Raw genomic sequence first — 22,939 nt, forward strand, 5'->3', positions numbered from 1 at the left:
TGAGAGGCGGAGGATCGCCATCTGGATCCTCAGTTAAATTAAATATATATTAACTCTTTATTTAGAATTTTTAGTAAGTCTTTTGGATCTGCTTCTGTCACTCCTCCATCTGGTCTTACAATTAGCATAAAAGCTCCTCTTAAGACAAACCTGTATAACATGTTTTCTTGAATCCAAGATCGCATCAAGGTCACTGCTGGCTGCAAAACTCCCAAAGAAGCAGACTGCAGTTGACTTGAGCACTCAATGCAGTTCAAGGACTGATATGAAATCTATAGAACCTGAAGAAACGCACAACTCAGTGGACTGCAGAACATAAGATGCAGCTAACCACTTCCAACACTTGCTGGAAGCTCGATTCTGACGAACAAAAATCTGCATTGGCAATTAGAGAGTCGAAAGACATCGGAATAGAGAAACTCGGGTTTCAGTCATCCTGTTTGTTTGAAGTCCCAACAGAGGTATCGAGAAATCCGAGTTCTGCAGAATTCTATTTTCTTGTGCTGTTGATTTCAGATGAAAACAAATATAGAGTTATCAGGTCAAATGTGGCATATCATTTATGCATGATGTTATCACAGAAAAATTAGAAGCACCAAAAAAAACACGCAACACCAAAAATGTGTTTATCCACCAAAAATAGGAGAGGTGGGATGCATATATAAGTCATCGGTATTAAAAGTATCCAGACAATGTTAATCCTGCAAGATGATCTCTTAAAGAACATGAGTGAGTGGCTCATAAGACAAATGAAAAATGATCCGAGACAGGATACCCAATTATCATAACAAAGTCAGATGATCTGAAGTATATAGTTTGTACACATTTAAACACCTGAAATATCGAGTCAGATTATTTCCATTCTCCAAGGAGGAAAACAAACATAGGCAAAAACTTGTCCCCCCCACCGCCAAGGCAATCCAACCTATCAGAACCTATCATATAGCCTACGCAAAACTGCTTTGCCTTGCAGCCTACTGTCAAACTATCAACAAGAGGAACAGTTTTACATAGAAATCTCCTTGCTAACATGCAAGATGCTAGTCAACTAGACAAAAAAAAACCTAGTCCAGTAATTACAAATGTAAACATAATACACTCATTATCAGCCAATTCTTATCCATCGATTGGTCCAGAATTTCATTGATCAAATTATAAGATCATAACTTTTGAATCTGACGACCGATAATAGCAGTTTGAAGAACAGGACATTATATATTGTATAACTTGTTCTTGCCTGTCCCATGGTAGATTTCTTCCGTTTGCCGAGTATATTCCTGCTTCCTCAGAACTGAAGTCACTAATTTAAAAGATTCAACTTAAGGCTAAAAACTCACTTTTCTTTAAAGTATTCCAATGAACTTTCAGAAAAGTTACTATGTTTAAAACTTTGGTTACCAGTTAGGAGTGCGCAGATATAAAACAAAAGGATAGTCAATGATTCTAGTCCAAAAAATTATTTTTTTCACATGATGAATTGTTGGCACCAGTCCTCCATTCTCATCTCTCTAGACTTGCTACGAAAGGAACGGGTAGAGAGTCGTACCATAAGAAAAGCAATGAGGTCAACTTGCTCTATCAGGAGAAATTTTAATCAAGCAAGCAGGGAAAGGTTATTGGGCTCTCTCTTTGGCTCTAGATCTGCCTTGTTTTTAGTGGTAGAAATGTAACTCATTCTAATAACAACTCTATCAGGAGAAATTTTAATCAATCAAGCCGGGAAAGGTTATTGGGCTCTCTCTTTGGCTCTAGATCTCTTTGTTTTTAGTGGTAGAAGTGTAACTCATTCTAATAACAACTTAAATAGAACAGGGACCTTCCAAATTTCTTTTCTACAACCAAATAAGGAAATATATATTTCTTCAAATGGTTAATCCTTTACCCCATCTTTGCATGATTAGGAAAATGAGACCGACCAGCCTGTAACACGTCTTCTGTACATAACATACTGAGAAACAACACCTTCAAGTAAGATAATCACTTAAGTGAGATTTCAGAAATGACACTTCTAAACCATCATTGCATTAAGTTCCCTGTTAAAAAAAAAAACAGGAAATAATCTTTTCTTCGGGAAGAGTACATGTCCTGATAGCAGACAACAAAGCATGTGAAAAGAGGGCTCTATTTTAGCCAAGCAATGTAAAATGCCACACATCTATATTGGTCACCTTGTGCCCAACAGCTCTCGTTCTGCATTGTTACCAAAAGAATGAAAAAGACAGTGGAAACAAAAAGAACAATTGAAATATATAGGACGATTTCTTTAGAAAATATTCATATTTTAAGTATTTCCCAAAAGGTACCCCCCCCCCCCCCCCCTCTTTTCTTTTGCCTTCTCCAAACAGTACCCCTAACTTGAAAAATACCTAAAATGCCCCCTCAAAAGTTTTTCTGCCAAATTTTTTCACCAGTGTTTTTATGGGTTTTCAACTATTACAGTGTTTTCATTTGGCTCCTTTACAGTGTTTTATTGAAACACTGAGGTACTTAAAACATTATTGAAAAACAATGTAAGTAGCATCATATTGTGTCTTTTGATTGTCATTGCTCATATACTATTATAATACCATATTTTTAGGCATGTAGTTAATTTGATTGAGATTAGGAGTCTATTTAGATCATTTACAGTGTTTTCGATTAGGTCTTATAATGTTTTTATTGTTGTGGTCTAAGCACTGTAATAGGTAGGAAAATTTTTTAGGGATAGTTTGGGGTTTTTTTATTAGTGATACTGTTTAGAAAAAAGCAAAATGGGGGTACTGATTGGGAAATACCCAAAATGTGGGTATTTTTTAGGGAAATCGCCCAAATAGATACTGTAATATTGTAGTTCAATAAGCTAGGAGCCTGTCATTGGGACAGAATACAATGAAAATAACATAAAGTCACCACTTCTAGAGCATTTAATTCATTGTAATGCATGGACATGAAGAACACAAAAGTGAGGTTCACAACTTTGAAAAAGAAAGGTTACTGCAACAATATCATAGCAAAGAAAAAAACAGCATGCTTAATGTTAACTATAAAGGCAAAACAGAACCAAAGAAACAAAAACTTTGATTCTGTTTCTAATAGCAAAACTTGGTCTACTTGTAATGATCAAGTAAAAGCCTGATACATCTGATAACTAATAGACAATAGCTGTACAGATCTTTCATTATGGACCAGTTTAAATTGACAAGGTGGTTTTGGGTTTAGTGATGGTAAACAATTAAGTTAGAAAGATAAAGCCCACAAATGATTGAATATATAATTACATCGCATCTTATCCCTTGTTCTCCACTGTTCTGCTTAAGTTATTTCTCCATTACACTTCTCTAACCTTCTGGCGAATAAAATCCTGAAGACAATACTAACTTTTGCATACCTTGACCAAGAAATCCTCAAAAATCACCATTGTGATAACCCCTCCATCCGATTACGTGAAACATGATATTGCAAACAAGTAATCAACAAAGTAGGTATCAATGACTGACCTAAAGTTCCACAGTAAATTATTAAGTGTATGATATCGATGTGCACATGCTAAATGATACTAGCATTAGTAAAGAAGACAGCATCTTTATAAGTGCCCTCAGTAAAGATCAAATCCCTCTTGTGAAACCAGAAAAGCATATATTACCCCATTTCTACAGCTCCATCCTACGGATGTGTATAAAATGAGAAATAAAAGGTAGAAGAAAAAAGCCTTAAGGGCATCAATAAACAAAATAAAGAGGAAAAAGCCCAATAGCTCGTCAAAATCTGGTCATTTTTAATGGTGATAGAAACAACAAGGACAAAGGCGTGAGGTTGCATGACCTTTTGTTGCAGCCTATAGATTATGAGACTTCTTGGGCTTCTTGGCCGATGGGAAAGCACCGGCTATCTTCTCCAGGAGGCACCGCTGTGATTCCATCAGCATCTCCGCTCTCTTCGTCTCCATCTCCATCCAATCCCTCTTCATCTCCCGCATCAGTTCCCTTCTCCTCTTTTCCATCCGCACCAAGCGGTCGCCGAATCCCCTCACCACGGCCGCCATCTGCGACAAGGCCTCCGCTTCACCTGCGCCATCCGCTGCCTCCTCCTCTGATTCATCTTCGTCGTTTTCTTCCTCGTCGTCAGCCACCATCTCAAAACCTCTCATTTTGGGAGGTACGAGGCTCCTCGCAACCCTAGAGGAATTCCAGCTGGAATCCCGAAGAATCCCGTTGATGCTTCGGGTGTTGTTCCGCTCGTCCTCATCCTCGTCCTCATGGTCGTCGTCGTCGTCCTCGTCCTCGTCGGTGGACTGGGCGGCGGGAGGAGGCGGCGGGGGCCGGAAGGTGATAGGGAGGGGCCCGCGCTCCATGCGCTCCATGCGGTTAAAGAAGGGCCAGGCGGAGGGGACGGGGCGGAGGCGCTCGGCGCGGTAGCGCTTGCGGAGCTTCTCGACCTTGTGACGACACTGGGTGCCAGTCTTGGATGGCTCGTCGAGACCGCAGCGTCCGGCAACTGCGACGGCGACGTCCTCCCACTGCCGGGCCTTGAGCTGGCCGCGCTTCAGAGCGTACCACCGCTCCTCGTAGGCGTCGATCAGGTGAGCGGTCTCGATGTGGGACCAGGGGTGGCCGGGGGCGGACTTCCGCGACGCCAGCGCCGGATGGCCGGGGCGGCGCTCCGCCGATCCGGCGGCGGTGGCCATTGTTTCGGCGGCGTGGAGAGGGATGGGCTGGAGAAGATTAGGGTTACAATTTAGGGGGGAGGGAGTCGGTGTTGTGACATGGGGTGGGGAAATAGGAAGACGTTGGGGAGCGAGTCGGGCGGTGCTCGAGGGGCGGTGGCGATGGTGCGGGATAAGGCTTGGGTGGGCCTGGGAAGTTGAATGGCGCACCGGCCCGATTTTTTACTTTGGACCGGACCGATCGAGTGGGGTATAAAGAGACGCTCTGTGAAGACACTTCGAATATTTGCTTGTAAAAATCCTGCAGCTAATTATATATTATCCTATATGCTCCTATTAATATCATAATTTTTATATTTTAAAAAAATATATTATAATTTTTATAGTATGAAATAAATAATTTTATTTATTATATATTATAACATCATCAGTTGCATCGATAAAAAATATAACACGTGACATTATAAACTGAATTGACATGAAAGTAATAAAATAATAATAATTTCAACATCTCTTTTATTTTCAATACATGAGATATTAAAATTATTTTTTTATTGATAAAATTATTGAAACATAATAGAAGTTGAAATTATCTTTTTGCTCATCATTTTCGTATTAATCCAACATATGATGATTGACGGTGTTAAAACAAATAAAATTATTTATTTAATTTTTAAAATTATAAGGATATTAATATATTTTTTAAAATACAAGAATCATAAAAATTAATATATAATTACCTTACTTTTTTTAGTATAATTTGTTTGTAAAAATTAAAGACATCTTTTTAAGATCGAACAAACTTAGTGATTAATTATGAAAAAATGAATAAAATAGGGAGGACAATAGGATCAGACAAAATAAAATTATTTTTTCAGGATCCTTTCGTTGAGTTTATTGAGTTAGATGCAGAGATGATCTCATTCATATAATATCTATATAAAAAGTGAGAAGAGAAATGACAAGAGGAGAGAGCAAGATAACATTAGAGCAGACAGCCAGAGAGACAATAGACAGACTAAACTGCCTTTAGAGGCCAAACTGAGAACAGCTCCAACTGAAAAGAATTTCAGACAATCAATCAACATTCAGCTTCTCCTTTCAGAATTTGTCAAACAGATTTTTATAATTTATTTTTCAATCCTCATGCCAAGAACAAACAATTATCTTTGGCGTACATAGGTAGCACAAATAGTAGGGAAGAACCACAAGATAACACTGTTATGAAGCTCATATCCGATTACCCAGAGCACAAACACATCCGGAAAGAAAAGAATAATTCTGGTCCTTCCAGCATATTTTTGTGATGCTAGTCTCCTTCAAAGACCCAGGGTGGGCAAGGAGTTGAGTTGACCGAAGGATGTGGATGCAATCCTTCTCTTTCTTAGCCGCTCGGCGATGATGAAGGCCAGCTCAAGAGACTGGGAGGCATTGAGCCTGGGGTCACAGTGGGTGTGGTAGCGTGAAGACAGGTCATCGAATGTGACGGTCCGCGATCCACCGATGCACTCTGTCACGTTCTGGCCGGTCATCTCCAGGTGCACACCTCCTGGATGGCTTCCTTCTTGCTCATGGACGTCAAAGAATGCTCGAACCTCAGCCTAAGGAATGGGTAAAACTTTGATTAGTGCTACTGAAAGCAATGAGCACCCAAAATAATGCAGCTACAGCTGTTGAAAATGATCCAAGACACTCTTATTTTATACATCACAGGCCCCACTAACATTGCACATTGAATGAAGATTGGACTCACCAACTACTCTTATGACTTTTCATCAATCAATAAAACAAGAAAGCAGTTCAGTAGGCAATAGAAAATTGGACTTGATAAGCACTTGACCCTTTAACCCAACTTAATCCCAACTATTATTGCAAAGCAGAGGATGTATTGGAGATTGGCATGACAAAGCAGTTGATCTTTCTCATTTATGTTCAACTTTCAATAAAATGAGTAGATCAAGTTTTTGGTGCATCCACTTTATGTGTAGTCCAAGGAACATGAACATTCCTGACTAAAAGGATTGGCATTATCACAAGTGGGGAATAGAATAGAAGGAGATAAAGAAAATATACCAGAATTGAGTCGAAAGGTCGAGTCTTGAGACCACAAGGGGCTTTGATGGTATTTCCGTGCATCGGATCACTGACCCAGGTTACAATCTGTCCAGCTCCCCGGACTGCCCGAATCAGATGAGGGAGTTTCACTCTCATCTTATCTGCCCCCATCCTTGCTATAATGGTGATCCTCCCTGGCTTGTTTTGAGGGTTTAAGATCTCAATCAGCTTCACAAGCTCCTTGGGGTCCATCTTGTCACTCACCTATATCAATTGAACAATCGATCATGAGCTAGATATGTAAAATATGATCCTGGCATTCAAAAGTTTGAGCTTTTGTAACTCTTTTTTGAGCTTTACTAGTAGCAAAACAATCCAGTTGCCGCACAAGAACATGGATTTTAACTTTCCAACAGATGAATGTTTGACTGGTGTCATCGATCTGAAATGCACCGGAGAGAATGGACTCCTCATCTATAACGATAAGATCAAATAAATATTATTCTTACCTTGATGCCAAGAGGGTTGGCAACGCCACGAAGAAACTCAACATGGGCACCATCAAGTTGGCGTGTCCGCTCTCCGACCCAGAGGAAATGGGCAGAGCAATCATAGTAGAGGCCAGAGGTAGAGTCCTCACGAGTGAGAGATTGCTCGTAGGGGAGGAGCAGGCACTCATGGGAGGTCCAGAACTCAGTGGTGGTCATGATAGGATGGTCCATGGTAAGCCCAGCAGCAGCCATGAACCCCAGGGCCTCGTCCACCCGGTGGGCCAGCTCCTGGTACCTGTTAGTGACATAACAACAACCACCATGACAACTTCAGCTCCGACCACACTAAATCCACCAAAGAAGAGTTGGTGATATTATACAATTGATCAGTAGACTTCTCGAAGATTTGTTTTCCGCCAAAAGAAAGTGGAAATAATCAAAGGATTGACCGACTTCTATGTGATAGATGAGAGAAAGATGAACGAAATTGTCATGAAAAAGAATAAAGCATTTTTATATATAAACGTGAATACATGTCCATTCATTCCTTCGATACACACACAAGAAAAAAAAAATGCAATAGACAATTCTACATCAAAGTATGCAACAATCCAATTTTACATTTTTTTGTCTAATTTTCTAATACTCTAAAAAAGGTACAAGAAGAGAAAAGGCACAGTAGATGGAATCAACGAAAAGTACATAAAAGATCAAGCGTTATAACAAGGAAAACATAGTAAAAGTTCTTCTGGAATAATTTGTCAAAAGTCCAAATGGGAAGACACTGAAAAAGGAACCAAGCACAAGCAAGTGTATATACATCAAAAATATCAAATCTACAGGAGGCGGCATAGCCAAAGAAAAAAACGCAGATCATAAATCGAACGATTTAGTCAAAATTGGTGAGAAATTTGTTCATATACCATGGAAAAATGATATTTGTTTCTCAACAGAATGAGAAAAAAAACAGCAGCATAGCCATAAATTTATGAGAAAAAGTGTTCGATGGTTGCGTACCTGTCTCCCTGCTCACTGTGCTCGGTGAAGTCCAGGTTCCACTGCGTGACGCGCTGCATAGCGGCATAGCCACCTGTGGCGAATGCGCGGAGCAGGTTGAGCGTCGCTGCCGCCTGGCAGTAGGCACGGATCATCCTCTGCGGGTCGGGAATCCGCGACTTCTCGTCGAACGCGTCGCCGTTGATGTTGTCCCCTCTGTAGCTAGGCAGCTTCACCCCATCCTTCTCCTCAAACGGATCCGACCTCGGCTTCGCGAACTGCCCCGCCATTCTCCCCACCTATCGAATGAAATCAAACAAAAACCCCCAGATCGAGATCTTTATTTCAGTCACCAGATCTGGCGAGATCGGAGGCGATCTTAAAGGTAGGATCTTGATGTTACCTTGACGACGGGCATCTGTCCACCAAACATGAGGACGGCGCCCATCTGGAGGAGGATTCGGAAGGTGTCCCGAATGTTGTTGGCGTTGAACTCCTTGAAGCTCTCGGCGCAATCGCCCCCTTGGAGGAGGAACGCCTTGCCGAGCGCGGCGTCGGCGAGGCGCTCCTCTAGGTGGCGGGCCTCGCCGGCGAACACGATCGGGGGGAAGTTCTCAATCGTCCGCAGCACCGAATCCAGCTCCGCCTTGTCCGGGTACTCCGGCTGCTGAAGCGCCTTCTTGGCCTTCCAACTTTCCACCGACCACTTCCCCGGCTTCGCCTCCGCTATCGGCGCCGGTTCCTTGATCTTGATCGGGTTCTTAGCAGGCTCAGCGGCGTGAACAGCGGAGATGGGGCGAGCGAAGGCCCTTCTCCGGCCGGCTCGGACAAGAGACGGTAGGTAAGCCTGGGCGGCATCGGAGGAACAGGGAAGGGGCTGGTGTCGGGGGAGGAGGGAGGTGTTGCTCGCAAGGGCCATGGCTCTACTTCTCTATCCCCGGCTAGAATCAGAGGCTTAGAGAGAGAAGAGTTTAGGTTAGAGCAACACTTCCTAAGGAGCGAGGAAGAGAGCGGTAGATTTATAGCCCGCGAAAGGGCGCGGGGTTGGTGCGAGATGGAGCCGATCAGAAGTCGCAGTAGGGCATTTTGGGAACTTCGTAAAAAATCTCAATTAACATGAACTAATTTATAAACTAATACATTTTCATCGATTTCTACCTGTTCAGTAATTGGAAACTCTTCGCCGGGACCCATGTAGTTCCAATCACCAGATTGGTATAATTAGGTAAGATAACACTGCTCAAGAGTCAGTCTGATCTGTTAATTGACATTCTGCAAAATAATTAAGTAACCTGTTTTGTGAGTAGAGATTGAAGCGGGGCCCACGTTATGGTAGGATCATTTAGTGGAAATTTGAAGTCGACTGGAAAAGCTAATCAACTTAAATGACGCATTTGCCCCGGTTAAGAAGCCCAACCATTGGTCATAAAAAAAAGGCCAAAAAACCTATCCTGGTACCACCCAGCATACACGTACCGGCTTTTCCGCGACCCTTTCCGTCCCCACTTCGAAAGCGCCGTGGGCCCCAGCGAGCTCGCATAGTGACGGACCGCAAAGCGTTCCGTGGGTGGGTGGAGGCGGCGATGAGGGTAGGTAAGGACACGCGCACAGCACGTGCTGATTGACCGCAAGGTGGGTATGGGTCTGTGTTGGCGTAAGAAAAAGCCACGTTGTCTCCCCAACGTAGGCGTGGCGTGCTTTCCATGGCACTGAACGGTGGTTGGTGGCTGACCTGACTCGGTGCACCTTGCCGATCACATTCCACCAAGTTGGACCAATCAAAAATAACAATCACATGATAAACCAAACATTCCAAATTATGATTGGAGAGATTTAGAGGATGGTCATTTATACGATTCAGCGAATCAGCCATAGTGGTGGGGGAGTCTCAAGACGTAGTCAAGCTTAACACGGTCTTAATTGAACAACAGAGACTCATTTTGTAGAATTATTAGAAAAATAGACCCTGATATGATTTTTATTTTAATTTCATACAAACACCAAAAAAAATCTATGATATATATTGATTTCTTTGTTCCTAAAAAAATAATAAAATGAAAAATAACCCCATGTGTGATGACCAGCCAGCGTTAAAGAATGGTGGACCAATTCATGTGGAATCTCAAGTTTACCAAAGTCCCACCTACCACATATCAACATTATTTCACCTACTGAGTGGTGGATCAACAGCCACATCTAATGACTCTAATGCCTGTCAGGTGTACTTCTATCATCTGTGAACCTATACACAAATTATGGGGTGCGAATTAAATCAGGAAATGATATTCTTGAACGTTTTGATGATGGATACATGAAATTGACGTACAACTCATATGCAACAAAATCCCTTCATGTGACTTTGCGAGCCAATTCCGAGCAGCGTGAATTGCGTGGAGGCAGCTACATAATTGGAGTGCACGTGACGTGTACGAGCTTAAAGATTCAATCAGTGCATATGGCAGACCAATAATGCGTCGACAGTTGAATTATTCATGTGGCCCCTCATGCATGCCACGTGTATCAGAATATTCTCTTCATTTGATCACTTGTTTTTCCTTTTTCCCGTTATTATTTTGTTTGTTGTTCAACCATTTATGGAGATGGATTTTGAAGGTCAAGCCATGGATTTGACCGTCTCCAGAATCTTCAGGGTGACTAAGAACGTTAACCTGTAGAGCACAACCATGCCAAGCAAGATGGCAAGATCGATCCACTTGGAGTAGCCCATCTCGACTTGCCAAATGTCTCTCAAGATCTATTCTCCGGTGACGGTGGGCGGCCCTCTGGCTTGCTCATTGGGAAAGGTCAACCCCAAGAACTCGTTCTTGTAGAATCCCTGGTTGGCGTACTTGTGGAAGGCAACGTAGTACATGGGGTAGCGCCATACCGGGCCGGGCAGAAGCCCCCGTTGAGCATCATTACGCCTTGGATTCCTGCCCCGGTAATAATGCCCATGAGAAAGTCCGGGACGACGCTCGCCACCATCATCATCAACCCCTCCACCAGCATCATGCACATGAACAGCACGAGAGCGAAGTAGATGAAGTGGCCCGCCCCCCTCTGCAGGCCGACCAAGTAGTAGGCCATGGCCCCCGGGATCACGGAGATGAGAGCCAAGTACGGGGTGGCGGAGAGCGTGTTCGCAACGGTGAAGGCAGTCACGCCGTAGTGCCCGTTCAGTCTTTCTCTTCCAAAGATCTTGTTTGAATCCCAAAAGAACCAAGTGTGAGCACTGTGATCTCAAGGCTGAGTGGCTTGTGGAGGAAGGATTTGAACCAACCTTCATGTCTTCTACGAAAGAGGGGAAGCCTCCAATCGCCATGAAGGTTAGGAAAGCAGCTGTGAACATGAGCATGGACCCTTTCGCCTGCAACATGTACGAGGGAATGACCATGAGCTTATAGGTTCTTAAACACGCTTGTCGAGGAGTGGACATTACTTGAATCGAGCCAAAACCGTGGCCAACATCAAAGTAAATTGTGCCCACGCAGAGGCAAAGCGCGATGTAGATGGCAAATCGCAGCCAGTAGTAGCCCAAGTCCCTGTACATGTTCACGAAGGATCGTCTCGTGAGCACAAGCGTTTGAACGAGGAAGCTCGCTTGGTTCCTCCTCTTCACCGAGGCTCCTCCCTGCAAGCAAAAGCCATGGAGTTCACATGCTCCGCAAATCGGACATGAACCAGGTTTAATCAACATTTCGATTACCAAATCATGTATCCCCGCTATTTCTCGTGTGACACGCTGCAGGGTATCCGAAGAGCTGTAAGACTTCACGAGGATCTCGATTGCTTCGGCAGTGCTGGTTCTTGTCTTGGACTCAGGATCTTGTTCGAGATCCTGTGGGGATCTTCTTATTTTGTCATGGGGGAAAAATGGCAGATGAAAGGAAGAGGGAAAATATGGCACTGACCGTGTCGAAATCTTTGTTGATCGTCCTAAGATAGTGATCGGAAGGATTTGTCAGCGGAGGACAGGGGAAGGCGTGCACAGCAAAGAACTGGAACAACAAACTTCGATGTTACATCACTGATTTGTTCGCTTTAAGCTCACGAACTCGACATTGAACCGGCTTGCTGATGCTACCTCATTAGCAGTGGAAGCTGGGCCGAAGAAGACGGTCTCGCCGTAGGCCAGGAGGCAGAGGCCATGGAAGAGGTCGAACACCTCGCTGCTCGGCTGGTGAACGGCCGCCACCACCGTCATAATCTCGCGTCGAGCGAGCCTCGCGATGCGGCTCATGACATGGTACGACGCAGCGCTATCGAGCCCGCTCGTGGGCTCGTCGAGGTACAGCAGCTGAGGGCGCGTCAGGAGCTCGATGCAGATGCTGACTCTCCTCTTCTGGCCGCCGCTGATGCCCTTGAAGGCCCATCCTCCGATTCTCGTGTCCGCGGCGTCTTCCAGCCCCATCTCCCGCATCGTCGCCTCCGCTCTCTCCCTCTTCTCGGACCTCGTCATGGAGTCCGGCAGCTGCAGCTGCGCCGAGTAGTACACGGCCTCTCGTACCGTTAGCGTGGTCATGAGCACATCTTCTTGGGTGACATAAGCCTGAGGGAGGAACAGCACTTCACCGGAATGGTCTAAGAACTGAGATGGAAGAACAAAGAACATAAGGCTTCGATTAAAGCTCTGTACCGAGGCCCCGAAGGCGAGTTTCTGCTTCTGGGCATTGATCAAGATTTCTCCTTTTTGACTCACTCCAGATCCCAATCGTCCTGCAAGTTGATTTCGCATACGAATTAGATGCAAATACGCTAAATCTAAGAATCAATCAGCAACAAGAATCTATAAGTTACCTGCTAATGCATCGAGAAGGGTGGACTTGCCGCAACCGGAAGGTCCCATTATGGCCAAGACCTCGCCAGGACGGGCGTACCCAGTGATCCCACGAAGGATCGAAGCACGCCTCCCTTTGCGATCCGACGCCGATACCCACAGATTTTCCCAGGTGAGGAAAACGCCTTGTTTGCTCTCGCCGGCGTCACGGAAAACCCCGTGGCCCACAAGGCTTCCGTTTCCTACCTCCTCTGTTACGTGCTGGACGTCGTGACGAGGACTCCGGTTCACCAGAGGTGGTGGAGTGGGAATGTCACCGAACGGAAAGATGACATCGTCGCCGCCGGAGCTGAAGCCATCGTCGGCGATGGCTCGCGGCCGGCCTGGGCTTGGACTTGGAGTCCATCTGGGCACGCTCGAAGGGGAAGCCATGAAAGCTCAACGACTAACCGTGAGGCAGGGCGGTGGTGAGAGACGCTGAAACCAATAAATAGCCATGAACGCTGCATGGTCTCTACGTCGGAATGCTTCTACCCGAACCCAAAATTTCAACGTCAGTTAAAGTAGTAATGGCGGCTGGAGTCGGCAAGCACGGATCCATCGTTTTCCCACGGCGCTTAGGATCGAGCGAGTGGTGGCATGGAGGAGGAAGAGCTGCATGAGGTCCGCTTCGATCAAGAATGTTGTCGAGGTAGAAGAAGCACTTGAACCTGATTTTTAATTCGGAAGACAACACAGCGTTGCTCGCCAAATGAGTTGCAAGTCAAAATTGGAATCGATATCTTCGGATTCCTCTCGCACGTTACCACTTTGTTAATATCACATATCTTTTTTTCTGTGAACACAGATCATCATCATCATCATCTCAATTATATAGGTATAGCAGATCAATAATTGTAGCTAAGGTTGATATACATTTGAAGCATTTAGTTTTTGTTTACATTTGTGATGGATTTGGTCAAATTCGATCGTCGTGATCTCAACATATTGAATTTGAACTCACATACTTCGAATAAGATGCGTCGATATTGGTTGTCGGGCTGCAACGAGGCTTAATCGAGGTGGGTTGTTGTGAGATGTTGACATGAGATCCCTTGTAAGATTAATCATTGGTAAGACTATCGAACGATAAGAGGGCATCCTTTGCGTAAATAGAATGAATGCTTCCTTTTATTATCTTAGATGGTATTTAGATGGTAAAAACATATTAAGATTTAATAATGACGTGGCTAAGTGAGTTGGTCGATCCTAATGAAATTTATAGATATGTTTGAGGTTGGTTTCAGAATTATCGATTTATGTTCTAATTCTAGAGCTATGATCGAATCTATCAAGATGACCAATCGGAAGGGTGGCGAACAAATAGCGTGTAGAGAGTGAGAGATGCTCAAAATAATTATAGACGACTATAATGCGAGGAAGGCCTTAGAAGCTCTATAATTATGATCATCTATTTTATTTTTCTCATCTAACTCATATAAAATTAAAATTAAAATTTTTAATTACTCAAGTCATGGTTGCACCACCAAACTTTGATTCCAGGTTTTAGTGATTGGTGTAAAATATCTATATTCATTATATATATATAAACCATCAAAAACCATATGAAAGAAATCATTGTTAGGGGATTGGTAGAAATCAATACTAAGGACATGGCAAAGTCAGAGTACGCACCCTTTGTTGAAATTGAAATTAAAAGTAGCACCAACTCTTTTTTTGGCTCTTTAGACGACTATTTAGAACAGGAGATTATGCGTGCTTGTTGAGTTCATGTCGCCATTCATATTTCTTTGGAGTGGTTGGAGTGCCATCTTAAATAGGGATGTGACGTATAATGTGAATGTTGGCATCTAAGACTAACAACTGATCGTTCCACAAATGTTCATTAATCATCGATGTCAATTACCAGAGTTTCCATGCAATTCCGGAATTAGCTTTCAAGAATTCCTTCGTCCATTAAATATTGAAGACAAGTTCGAGCTTGCTCCGATGGCAAAGATTTGCATTCGATGATCTAATTCACAGAGATCGTCGGGCAGGTTTGATACAAGGATCGATCTCCTTCTTTTGTTGACGTTGATATGCTTTATATAGGTGTTGAGTGGAGTTTATGATTTGATATTAATCATATCAGAAAGAATGTTGAAATCTCTATATAGAGATCTTATGACTGATACGGTTCAGTTGACGCTCGTTTGTAGAGTATAAGTCATCCTCCCGAGGAATCGACAATCATTAAAAGATCGCATACGATCGATCGCATTATAACAGATATAAAAGTCAGTTATCTGACAAATGAGAGGAGACTTTGAAAACCTAATTCTTTCTTATTTTATTTTTAAGTTTCGGATTGGTCGAATCGAGAAATCCTTCTCTCGATCTCGACTTGAGTGTAGGATTCGGACGATGAAGCCAACGACTTCTTTCACTCGAATTGTATATTAATGTGATAAATAGTAGTTTTGATTCTTGATTTCGGAACTACAAAACTTGTTTGAAAAAATCAATACAATATCTAGAAAAATGAACATCGAAAACCATAAGATTACAGCGTTTCATATCTCAATTAATTTTTTCTTTAATTAAATAAATTACATATATCCGTCGGTCTGCGTCAGTTTTTATTAACGTAAAAAACCTCCGCTGTTTCTTCTCACCCGAATAATCTACCTGGCATTTGATCGAAGGTGGCGACGGCTCGCGTGCGTGTCACTCATGGGGGCCCCACATGCCAATCTCACCTGCAATTGTCACCGGCGTTGATTAATTCTATTAAAGTCTCTATCTTAATAATTGAGCACAATATTAGAAGAAATTAATTTAAATGAAATTATTCCTTTACCAATTCCTCAAGCCCGATTTTAGTACCAATGATCGATATCGTCAATATCTTACGAACAGCAAACTTACGAAGTTATCTCTGCACGTTTGGAACGGGTATTGGCATGGGTCCGTTTGTTCGTGTCCACAGAAATGCTGCTAGTTTAAACACCCTCGTCGGCTTCCTCTCTTTTTATACGTTGCCCTCTTTTGTTCGCTCAAGTCCATTTCAGATTTCCAACTCCTTTCCGGCGGGCGACGGTGACTTCGCTATGGCGTCGGCAAGAGAGGCGAACGTGTACATGGCGAAGCTGGCGGAGCAAGCGGAGCGGTACGAGGAGATGGTGGAGTTCATGGAGAAGGTCGCCGGCGCGGCGGCTGCGGGCGAGGAGCTCACGGTGGAGGAGCGCAACCTCCTCTCCGTCGCCTACAAGAACGTCATCGGCGCCCGCCGTGCCTCGTGGCGGATCGTCTCATCCATCGAGCAGAAGGAGGAGGGCCGCGGCAATCACGACCACGTCGCCGCCATCCGCGCCTACCGTGGCCGGATCGAGGCCGAGCTGTCCTCCATCTGTGCTGGGATACTCCGCCTTCTCGAAGACCGGCTCATCCCTGCCGCTGCTGCTGCGGACTCCAAGGTCTTCTACCTCAAGATGAAGGGCGACTACCATCGCTACCTCGCCGAGTTCACGACCGGATCCGAACGCAAGGACGCTGCCGAGAACACCCTCGCTGCCTACAAGGCCGCTCAGGTTCCATTCGTTCTCCCTATGTCTCGGTCCCATCGATTTCATATTCTGTTGGAGCAAATTGGGGTAGATCTGCAGCGTAGATAACTTCATCAGCTAGCATTAGGGTTTGGAGCTTTGACTTGTATCAAGCCGACGAATTGATCTCGCAGGACATTTCGTTAGCGGAGTTGCCACCAACACATCCGATCAGGCTGGGGTTAGCATTGAACTTCTCAGTGTTCTACTATGAGATCTTGAATTCACCAGACAGAGCTTGCTCTCTTGCAAAGCAGGTGAGCCAATGAGGTCCTTTTTGCTTCTTATTTTTGTTGCATCAATAATTTTGACGCCTTAAGTGCATAAATTTGCATCACATAGATGGATTTGTTGCATTATCTTGTAGCTCTACATTTGGGTTTTGATCTGCGGGGTTTGATTGGTTTCATGGTGGTCAAGTATGTAAAACATCTTGGAAATTCTTTGGGATTTGTGACAAGTTAATAGTTTTACTGCTTTCTAATATTTGTGTTCTTATTTCTGAAAGTCATAATAATTAAGAACATGATCTAATTGAGAATTTGAAAAAAAAAATATATGATTGGTCACATTTACGAGATGAAAATTCAAGGATGCCTGATAGGCTGAGTGAGTAGATGATGTTTAAATTCACTTGCTTATCCATAGTTTTCCTGGTTGGGTTTGAAACCTTGTTGAATTGAGGAAGTATTCTTCATAGGTAGTTTAAGTTATTCCAAACTTCAAGCCGATATATCTGCTTGATCTTTTTTATTATCTCTTCCTTTCATAGTTTTTGTTCTGCCTTAATCAACAGATGCTATTACCGTCACATGTCATTCCTGGTCATCCAGGCACCTATAGAATAATGATCCATAATGTTTTCCTGGCAGTTTGCATTAATAGATCGTCTCCCTTCTCTTTCACAGTCATTGCCTGTATTAGCTTTTATTTTTCAGAACATGTCCCTTTTCTTAGCTCTTCATTTTCAGTGGCACCCTGCCCCATCCCCATTGGAATTTTACCATGTTGTACTCTAGCTTTCTTGTTGTTGAAGCTCTCTCCATCAAACTGGTCATTTATACCACACTTCCAACTCTCGTGGTACCTACAGTACAAGTTCATAAACTATGACTTATTCTAAGGTGTGTTGCTCTTTCTTTTTTTCTCTGACTTTACTTATTTTCATGAGATGCATTTTCAGTTGGGACATTTTGACTTGTCGCTGGTGGTGTTTAGCAATTTTTTATAAGGTAAAACAATATATTTTTCTCCTATTTTCAGCATTCTCTTTGGAGAATGGCTGTGTAAGGTCTTCCTAGTGTGAGTGTGTCAGTTTTTTGTGCATCTTATACTTTTTGTATTAGCAGATGTCTATGTTTTGAGTTTGAATGAAACTTCTGACAAATTGGTCTCTTCATGTTATCTTTGACCCTGTGTCTCGTTCTGAGCTGATTGTTCTTCCGTCTTTGTTGACAATTTTTGAAGGTAATCTTATTTTGAAATACAGAAGACTCCAATGATCACGATTTGTGTTTCGAACAATCAAGTGTTTCCTGTTGCCCCCTCTCACATTATTAAACATATGTAAAGGCCTAGATGATCAATTGCTATGACTCTCATGGTCGTTTGGGCATTGAATCTGTGTCATCATCTTTTAGGCTTTCGATGAAGCAATTGCAGAGCTAGATACTCTTGGAGAGGAATCGTACAAGGACAGCACTTTGATTATGCAGCTTCTACGTGACAACCTTACTTTGTGGACCTCAGATATGCAGGTTTTTTGTTTGCTTTAACGAACATTTCCCAAGTTCATCTAAATGACATTTCATTTTCAGATTTGACCACATCACAAATAACATATTGCTACTTGTTTAATCGTAGGATGATGGCATGGACGAGATCAAAGAAGCAAGCAAGCTTAACGACGAGTAGTAGCTGAAAAGGATCGGCCATAGCTGCTGCTTGTGTTATTTTAAGGTGTTTCAGCTTGCAAATCGACTAGGTTTGTGGCACCTTGTGCTATTTTCTTTTTCTTTGTTTTCTTTTGCTCGGGGTTTTTTCTACATCCTTCTTGCGCCTGTTTCCTTTTTCCTGTTACTTGGTTCTCGTTTATCAGTATGTCTTGTTTGCTGCAGCTGTGTTTGCATTTGGGTAGTGCTTATAGACGGACAATGTTTGGGATTTAAGTTCCTTTATTTTATGGGACGACACCATGAGTACATTCTGTATGCAATGTCAAAACCCACTCTGGGTTTTCAGATCCATGAAACAGTCATGGATCTGTTGATGCCTTCTGTTGGTCATTTTGTTGTGCCACTTCTTGTGGGGTATGTTCATGCGGAATGTCTGCCATGTAGTGATGTAAAGAATGTTCCTTGTTCGTAAATCATGTTGCTTGCTTGCTGAAGAAGGTGATAGGTCAGTTTATCAGGTAAAATAAAATAAATGATGTTAAGAATGTTCCTCTGAAAAGGAGAGTCTCTCCCACAAACCTTGACATTGTGGGATAACTCTGCATGATTCTGGACTCGAATATTGAAGAAACGAAATCATCGATGCCAATGTCTGGAAGAAGATGCTGTGCTAGAAATCCCACACTCTGGTGGAAGAAAGGCTGCATGGAGTAGAACCAGCAATAATACATGCATATACTTCACTTATTTTTTTATTCATTTATTTCCCAACAGAATCATTTTGGAAGCATAATTGTATCATGATCCGGCGAAGTAAAGGAAAGCTTGAATGCTTGTCATCATTGGCTTACCATCTTTTGGGCGAAGTAATCCATATATATATATATATATATATATATATATATATATACTCTAATGGTCCGTCATCGGAATTAAATTACAAGGGAATATATATATATATATATATATATATATATATATATATATATATATATATATATATGCTTTTTTTAAATATTAGTCAAACATATATGTGCTGAGTTTAAATTCTGAGGGATATATTTGTAATTTTGCTAAGAAAACGAGAACAGAAACGAAGGAACGTTTGACCGCCAAGTGGATCATCAGTCGTTAAATCTGATCAAGCGGCAACGTCGATGGAGTAGAATAATCCGACGCATTGACGACTCGTTCCCCCTCGCTCGCTCTCTCACTTTGTAATCTCCATATCTCGTCTTCGTGGATCCACTGACGACGTGTAGAATAAGACGACGCGGAGCCCGACGAAGCCGTCGCTTTATTAGATGCTCGACTTCAAAGCATGCCGCTTTAGACTGGTAGTCGTGGAAGAGCTCGCGCGATCCCGGAGGAACGCCCGCAAGTTTTGATTCCAGGTGTGATACGTACGCCCTCCCTTTAATTCTTCGTTCCAATAAATGCTTTCCTCTATTCTCACATCCGGTATTTTGGATCTTTTCAAAAGGAGACACAGGTTTAGGGGGTCACGGCGTCTCGATTCCTTACAAGATGCCATTTTTGAATCTTTCGTTCCCGTGAAAGCGCCGGCTTTCTTTTTTGGTCTCCGTCCATGACGAGTTCATCATCTTGCACTCGCTTCTCGTTCGATTTCTACATCGTTCCTCTTTGAATTGTTCTGGTTCTGTTTCTTTCTTCTAGATGAGCGATTAATTTGCCTCTTGGATGTTGCCCGACAAGTCCCGGTACCCTAAAGTCCTCACTTTTCCCCCTGTTTTTGACCGATTGCTCTGGTTTTGAGACCATTTTAGTTGGCTTCGAGTTTCTTTGGATCATTTCTCATCAAGCCCCTATTTCTTGAATCCTTTCTGAGATTTGAACTCTTTTAGTTTGCTTCCGAGTCCTGGATCTCTGAAAGTTCCACCTTTCTCCCTGAAGACTGGTTTCTACGTTTTTTTTTTTGAGAAGATTGGAGAGGAGAGAAAAGAAAGGAGACAAAGTTAAAATCTTGAGAAGAAATAGAGAAAAAGATCTGTTATCTTTTCCAATCCTGGTTTCTTTGTGATAGAGGAAGTTCAAGAGGAGTTTTATGTGATTCTTGTATTGCCCTCATTCTGTTCTTTATCTGATCAAGTCAAGAACTGGAATTCTTATCTTCTTATCTATTTCCTCCTCCTCCTCCTCAGCTCCCCTCGCCTCTCTCTAAATTTAACCTTTTTGGTCTTTTTCGATGTGTACTAGTTTGTGACACCATCTGCGTCGAGGTCTGCCTCCACCAAGATGGCACATAAGAACTCTCCTTTAAGTCCTAGCGGAAAAGGTATGCGATCCAAGTCAACCAAGGGCTCGCCTTCCTCGTTGGATTCTTCGGATTCAAGATCGCTGAAGATTATGCCCTTTGCCAAGACAGCACCGTCGCCTGAGGTAAATTTCCTGTTTCATTATAAGTTGTTGTCTCTGAATGTAATCTTTCTTCTTGTTTTGATGTTTGGTTTCTTCCAGAAACAAAATGCACGAGTTTCTGATGTGCAACAACAGTTAAGAAAGCTTCGGGAAGAGCTGAACAAGGAGAAAGAGGAGAAGTCCCGAGCAATCGAAGAGCTCACTGATATGAAAAGAAATGTTGCTTCTCAAAGAAATGGAGGTGAAAACAAGTTGAAGATCGAAGTTTTAGAGAAAGAAGTACAGAAAGCAAAGGAATCGGAAAGAAAACTGCTCGAATCACTTGTGTCTCAGACGAAACTGCTTGAGCAGACAAAGATATCTCTTGAAGAAGCCAAACTCGAGAACAGGTCCCTCCGACAGAGCAACCGAAGCTTGGAGAGTTCTGTAAACCTAGGTAGTCGAAGCAGTAGGAAGTCAGAGAAGCATTTGTTGGGGAATGATCCTTTGCCTATGATTCATGCAGAAGAGGAGATGACGGTGCTAAAAAATGAGCTCAAGTTAGCCACAGAAGCAGAAGAGAAAAGCAAGATAGCCATGGATGGTTTAGCAATCGCCCTGAAAGAAGTAACAACTGAGAACAATCACCTCAAGAGAACACTCAGCGTAGCCCAATCCGAGTTAGAAAAAGTACGAGCAGAAGCAGAGCAATTGAAGTCTTTGCTAAGGAGCATGGAGGAAAAGTTTCAAGCAGCATCAGCAGAATCCGAGAGACTGCAGTTTGAGCTTGAGGAATCTGTTGCTGCTTGGAACGAGAAAGAGAGTAGCTTCATAAACTGTGTTAAGATGTCTGAAGATGAGATCACCAATGCAAAGGCAGAGAACGATAAGTTGTTTGAATCACAAAGAGTGGTCAGGGAAGAGAATGCCAATTTGAGGGACATACTAAAGCATGCTGTGAATGAAGCAAGCATTGTCAAAGAATCCCTAGAGATTGCCAGGAAAGAGAATTCTCAGCTAAAGGATCTGTTAGCTGAGAAGGAAAGTTACTTGCAGAGCTTAAAGCAAGAATATGAGTGCCTCAAGGTGAGTGAAGCTGCAGCCACCGATAGTGTTCAGGGGTTGAAGAGCTTGTTTGCTGCAACATCTACAATGGACTCGAGTACATTAGTCTCTTCATTTGAGAATGAATCGATCATGGTAAGTGACAGTAAAGCCAGTAAATTTTCATCGGAACGTTGGAGTAATGGTAATCCACGGATTCAAAAGGGGCGTAGGCATTCGATCGGAGAACCAGGAAAGTTTAAGGGATCTGTGTATGGAGAAGGAGGCTCACCAGAGCAGAATGGTGTGATATGTGCATCACTTAGTAATGTGTCTGACCTCAGGGATGTTTCCTCCATTGTGGCCTACGATGAGGAAACACTGATCTCTGCTGGTTTCAATCACACAGATGCAAAGCTGAAAAAGAAAAAGACAATTCTTAGGAGATTTGGAGATATGCTGAGACGAAAACACTCTTACAAACAGAACTCATCATCTCTTTGATTTTAATTACATGATAAAAGTAACAACAGCACTGCAGCATGATTTGGCACTTTGTGACTGATAGATACGTTGATTTGAATGAACAATTCTGCGTCAAGATACAGTTGGAAACTGCTACGAAACTTTTGTTGCAGATAAAAACATGGTCAAGAACATTATTGTGGTGTTGGTTTGTAGTTAGCTATACTCCATAGATTTTGATATATAAGTTTACGACAGATATCAAACATTATTGTTGTCGAGGGTGCCATTCTCAAGTTTTCGAGGACAAGCATTTACAAAACTCACCATCCTTAATAATTTTGGTGAGTTTGCCTGTGATGTTTTGTTTGAGTTATTCTTTTACCGCAAAGATCTTATGTGTTCCCAAATCTTTCGGCTTTATCACAAAGAAATACTTCATGGTTGATTCGTTGTTTGAGACTCTTATCTTGTCTGAAACCTATAGCATCTGTATTTGTAGTAGTAAAAGAACAAATGAATGACTGTACCCAATGATTAATGTAAGGTGAGATTCCACGTACAACAATGGTGGTAGCAGAAGAGGTTTCTTCTACAGTAGAGTATTACACCATGGATCATTCAGGAAC

The 22,939-nt window shown here is 42.7% G+C and overlaps 5 protein-coding genes across 10 annotated transcripts; 2 read left to right on the forward strand and 3 right to left on the reverse strand.

Annotated features, from left to right (window-relative positions):
* Positions 1 to 103: 103 nt before the first annotated feature.
* On the reverse strand, positions 104 to 4,843 carry LOC135585300 (trihelix transcription factor ENAP1-like). The gene is made up of 2 exons (XM_065129896.1): positions 3,802 to 4,843; positions 104 to 503 (listed from the first exon to the last, which is right to left on the reverse strand). The coding sequence occupies exon 1, from the start codon at positions 4,661 to 4,663 to the stop codon at positions 3,815 to 3,817; it is 849 nt and encodes a 282-aa protein (XP_064985968.1). The 5' UTR covers positions 4,664 to 4,843; the 3' UTR covers positions 104 to 503; positions 3,802 to 3,814.
* Positions 4,844 to 5,749: 906 nt separating this feature from the next.
* LOC135625296 (phospho-2-dehydro-3-deoxyheptonate aldolase 1, chloroplastic-like) lies at positions 5,750 to 9,179 on the reverse strand. Its single transcript, XM_065129904.1, has 5 exons — positions 8,588 to 9,179; positions 8,206 to 8,483; positions 7,207 to 7,483; positions 6,716 to 6,961; positions 5,750 to 6,243 (listed from the first exon to the last, which is right to left on the reverse strand). The coding sequence occupies exons 1-5, from the start codon at positions 9,101 to 9,103 to the stop codon at positions 5,962 to 5,964; spliced, it is 1,599 nt and encodes a 532-aa protein (XP_064985976.1). The 5' UTR covers positions 9,104 to 9,179; the 3' UTR covers positions 5,750 to 5,961.
* Positions 9,180 to 10,467: 1,288 nt separating this feature from the next.
* On the reverse strand, positions 10,468 to 13,716 carry LOC103969902 (ABC transporter G family member 1-like). 5 transcript variants are annotated; one of them, XM_065129900.1, is made up of 5 exons: positions 12,982 to 13,716; positions 12,821 to 12,900; positions 12,269 to 12,733; positions 12,096 to 12,182; positions 10,468 to 12,022 (listed from the first exon to the last, which is right to left on the reverse strand). In XM_065129900.1, the coding sequence occupies exons 1-5, from the start codon at positions 13,391 to 13,393 to the stop codon at positions 10,940 to 10,942; spliced, it is 2,127 nt and encodes a 708-aa protein (XP_064985972.1). In that variant the 5' UTR covers positions 13,394 to 13,716; the 3' UTR covers positions 10,468 to 10,939. The 5 variants fall into 5 exon arrangements, with proteins under 5 accessions (XP_064985972.1, XP_064985970.1, XP_064985973.1 ...); XM_065129898.1 differs by having other exon boundaries at positions 10,468 to 11,551; positions 11,624 to 12,022; positions 12,269 to 12,900; XM_065129901.1 differs by having other exon boundaries at positions 10,468 to 11,382; positions 11,465 to 12,022; positions 12,269 to 12,900.
* A 2,273-nt stretch (positions 13,717 to 15,989) lies between these two features.
* LOC103969142 (14-3-3 protein 6) lies at positions 15,990 to 18,821 on the forward strand. Its single transcript, XM_009382598.3, has 4 exons — positions 15,990 to 16,533; positions 16,683 to 16,805; positions 18,189 to 18,305; positions 18,412 to 18,821. Exons 1-4 carry the CDS (start codon positions 16,054 to 16,056, stop codon positions 18,460 to 18,462), a joined length of 771 nt encoding a protein of 256 aa, XP_009380873.2. The 5' UTR covers positions 15,990 to 16,053; the 3' UTR covers positions 18,463 to 18,821.
* An 838-nt stretch (positions 18,822 to 19,659) lies between these two features.
* LOC103969143 (putative WEB family protein At1g65010, chloroplastic) lies at positions 19,660 to 22,770 on the forward strand. 2 transcript variants are annotated; one of them, XM_065129905.1, is made up of 3 exons: positions 19,660 to 19,837; positions 19,927 to 20,843; positions 20,922 to 22,770. In XM_065129905.1, the coding sequence occupies exons 2-3, from the start codon at positions 20,700 to 20,702 to the stop codon at positions 22,347 to 22,349; spliced, it is 1,572 nt and encodes a 523-aa protein (XP_064985977.1). In that variant the 5' UTR covers positions 19,660 to 19,837; positions 19,927 to 20,699; the 3' UTR covers positions 22,350 to 22,770. The 2 variants fall into 2 exon arrangements, with proteins under 2 accessions (XP_064985977.1, XP_009380874.2); XM_009382599.3 differs by having other exon boundaries at positions 20,661 to 20,843.
* Positions 22,771 to 22,939: the final 169 nt, after the last annotated feature.

The sequence above is a fragment of the Musa acuminata genome, chromosome BXJ2-10 (assembly GCF_036884655.1).
Source record: "Musa acuminata AAA Group cultivar baxijiao chromosome BXJ2-10, Cavendish_Baxijiao_AAA, whole genome shotgun sequence".
NCBI lineage: Eukaryota > Viridiplantae > Streptophyta > Magnoliopsida > Zingiberales > Musaceae > Musa > Musa acuminata.

Coding starts and splice junctions, on each gene's coding strand:
- LOC135585300 (XM_065129896.1), bottom strand. CDS start 4,663: ATGGCCACCGCCGCCGGATCGGCGGAGCGCCGCCCCGGCCATCCGGCG.
- LOC135625296 (XM_065129904.1), bottom strand. CDS start 9,103: ATGGCCCTTGCGAGCAACACCTCCCTCCTCCCCCGACACCAGCCCCTT. Junction 8,484..8,587: donor GACAGATGCCCGTCGTCAAG/GTAACATCAAGA, acceptor TTCATTCGATAG/GTGGGGAGAATGGCGGGGCA. Junction 6,244..6,715: donor GACCTTTCGACTCAATTCTG/GTATATTTTCTT, acceptor CCCATTCCTTAG/GCTGAGGTTCGAGCATTCTT.
- LOC103969142 (XM_009382598.3), top strand. CDS start 16,054: ATGGCGTCGGCAAGAGAGGCGAACGTGTACATGGCGAAGCTGGCGGAG. Junction 16,534..16,682: donor CTGCCTACAAGGCCGCTCAG/GTTCCATTCGTT, acceptor TTGATCTCGCAG/GACATTTCGTTAGCGGAGTT. Junction 18,306..18,411: donor TGTGGACCTCAGATATGCAG/GTTTTTTGTTTG, acceptor GTTTAATCGTAG/GATGATGGCATGGACGAGAT.
- LOC103969902 (XM_065129897.1), bottom strand. CDS start 13,393: ATGGCTTCCCCTTCGAGCGTGCCCAGATGGACTCCAAGTCCAAGCCCA. Junction 12,901..12,981: donor CCTTCTCGATGCATTAGCAG/GTAACTTATAGA, acceptor ATCAACTTGCAG/GACGATTGGGATCTGGAGTG. Junction 12,183..12,268: donor CAGCTTCCACTGCTAATGAG/GTAGCATCAGCA, acceptor TTGTTGTTCCAG/TTCTTTGCTGTGCACGCCTT.
- LOC103969143 (XM_065129905.1), top strand. CDS start 20,700: ATGGCACATAAGAACTCTCCTTTAAGTCCTAGCGGAAAAGGTATGCGA. Junction 20,844..20,921: donor AGACAGCACCGTCGCCTGAG/GTAAATTTCCTG, acceptor GGTTTCTTCCAG/AAACAAAATGCACGAGTTTC.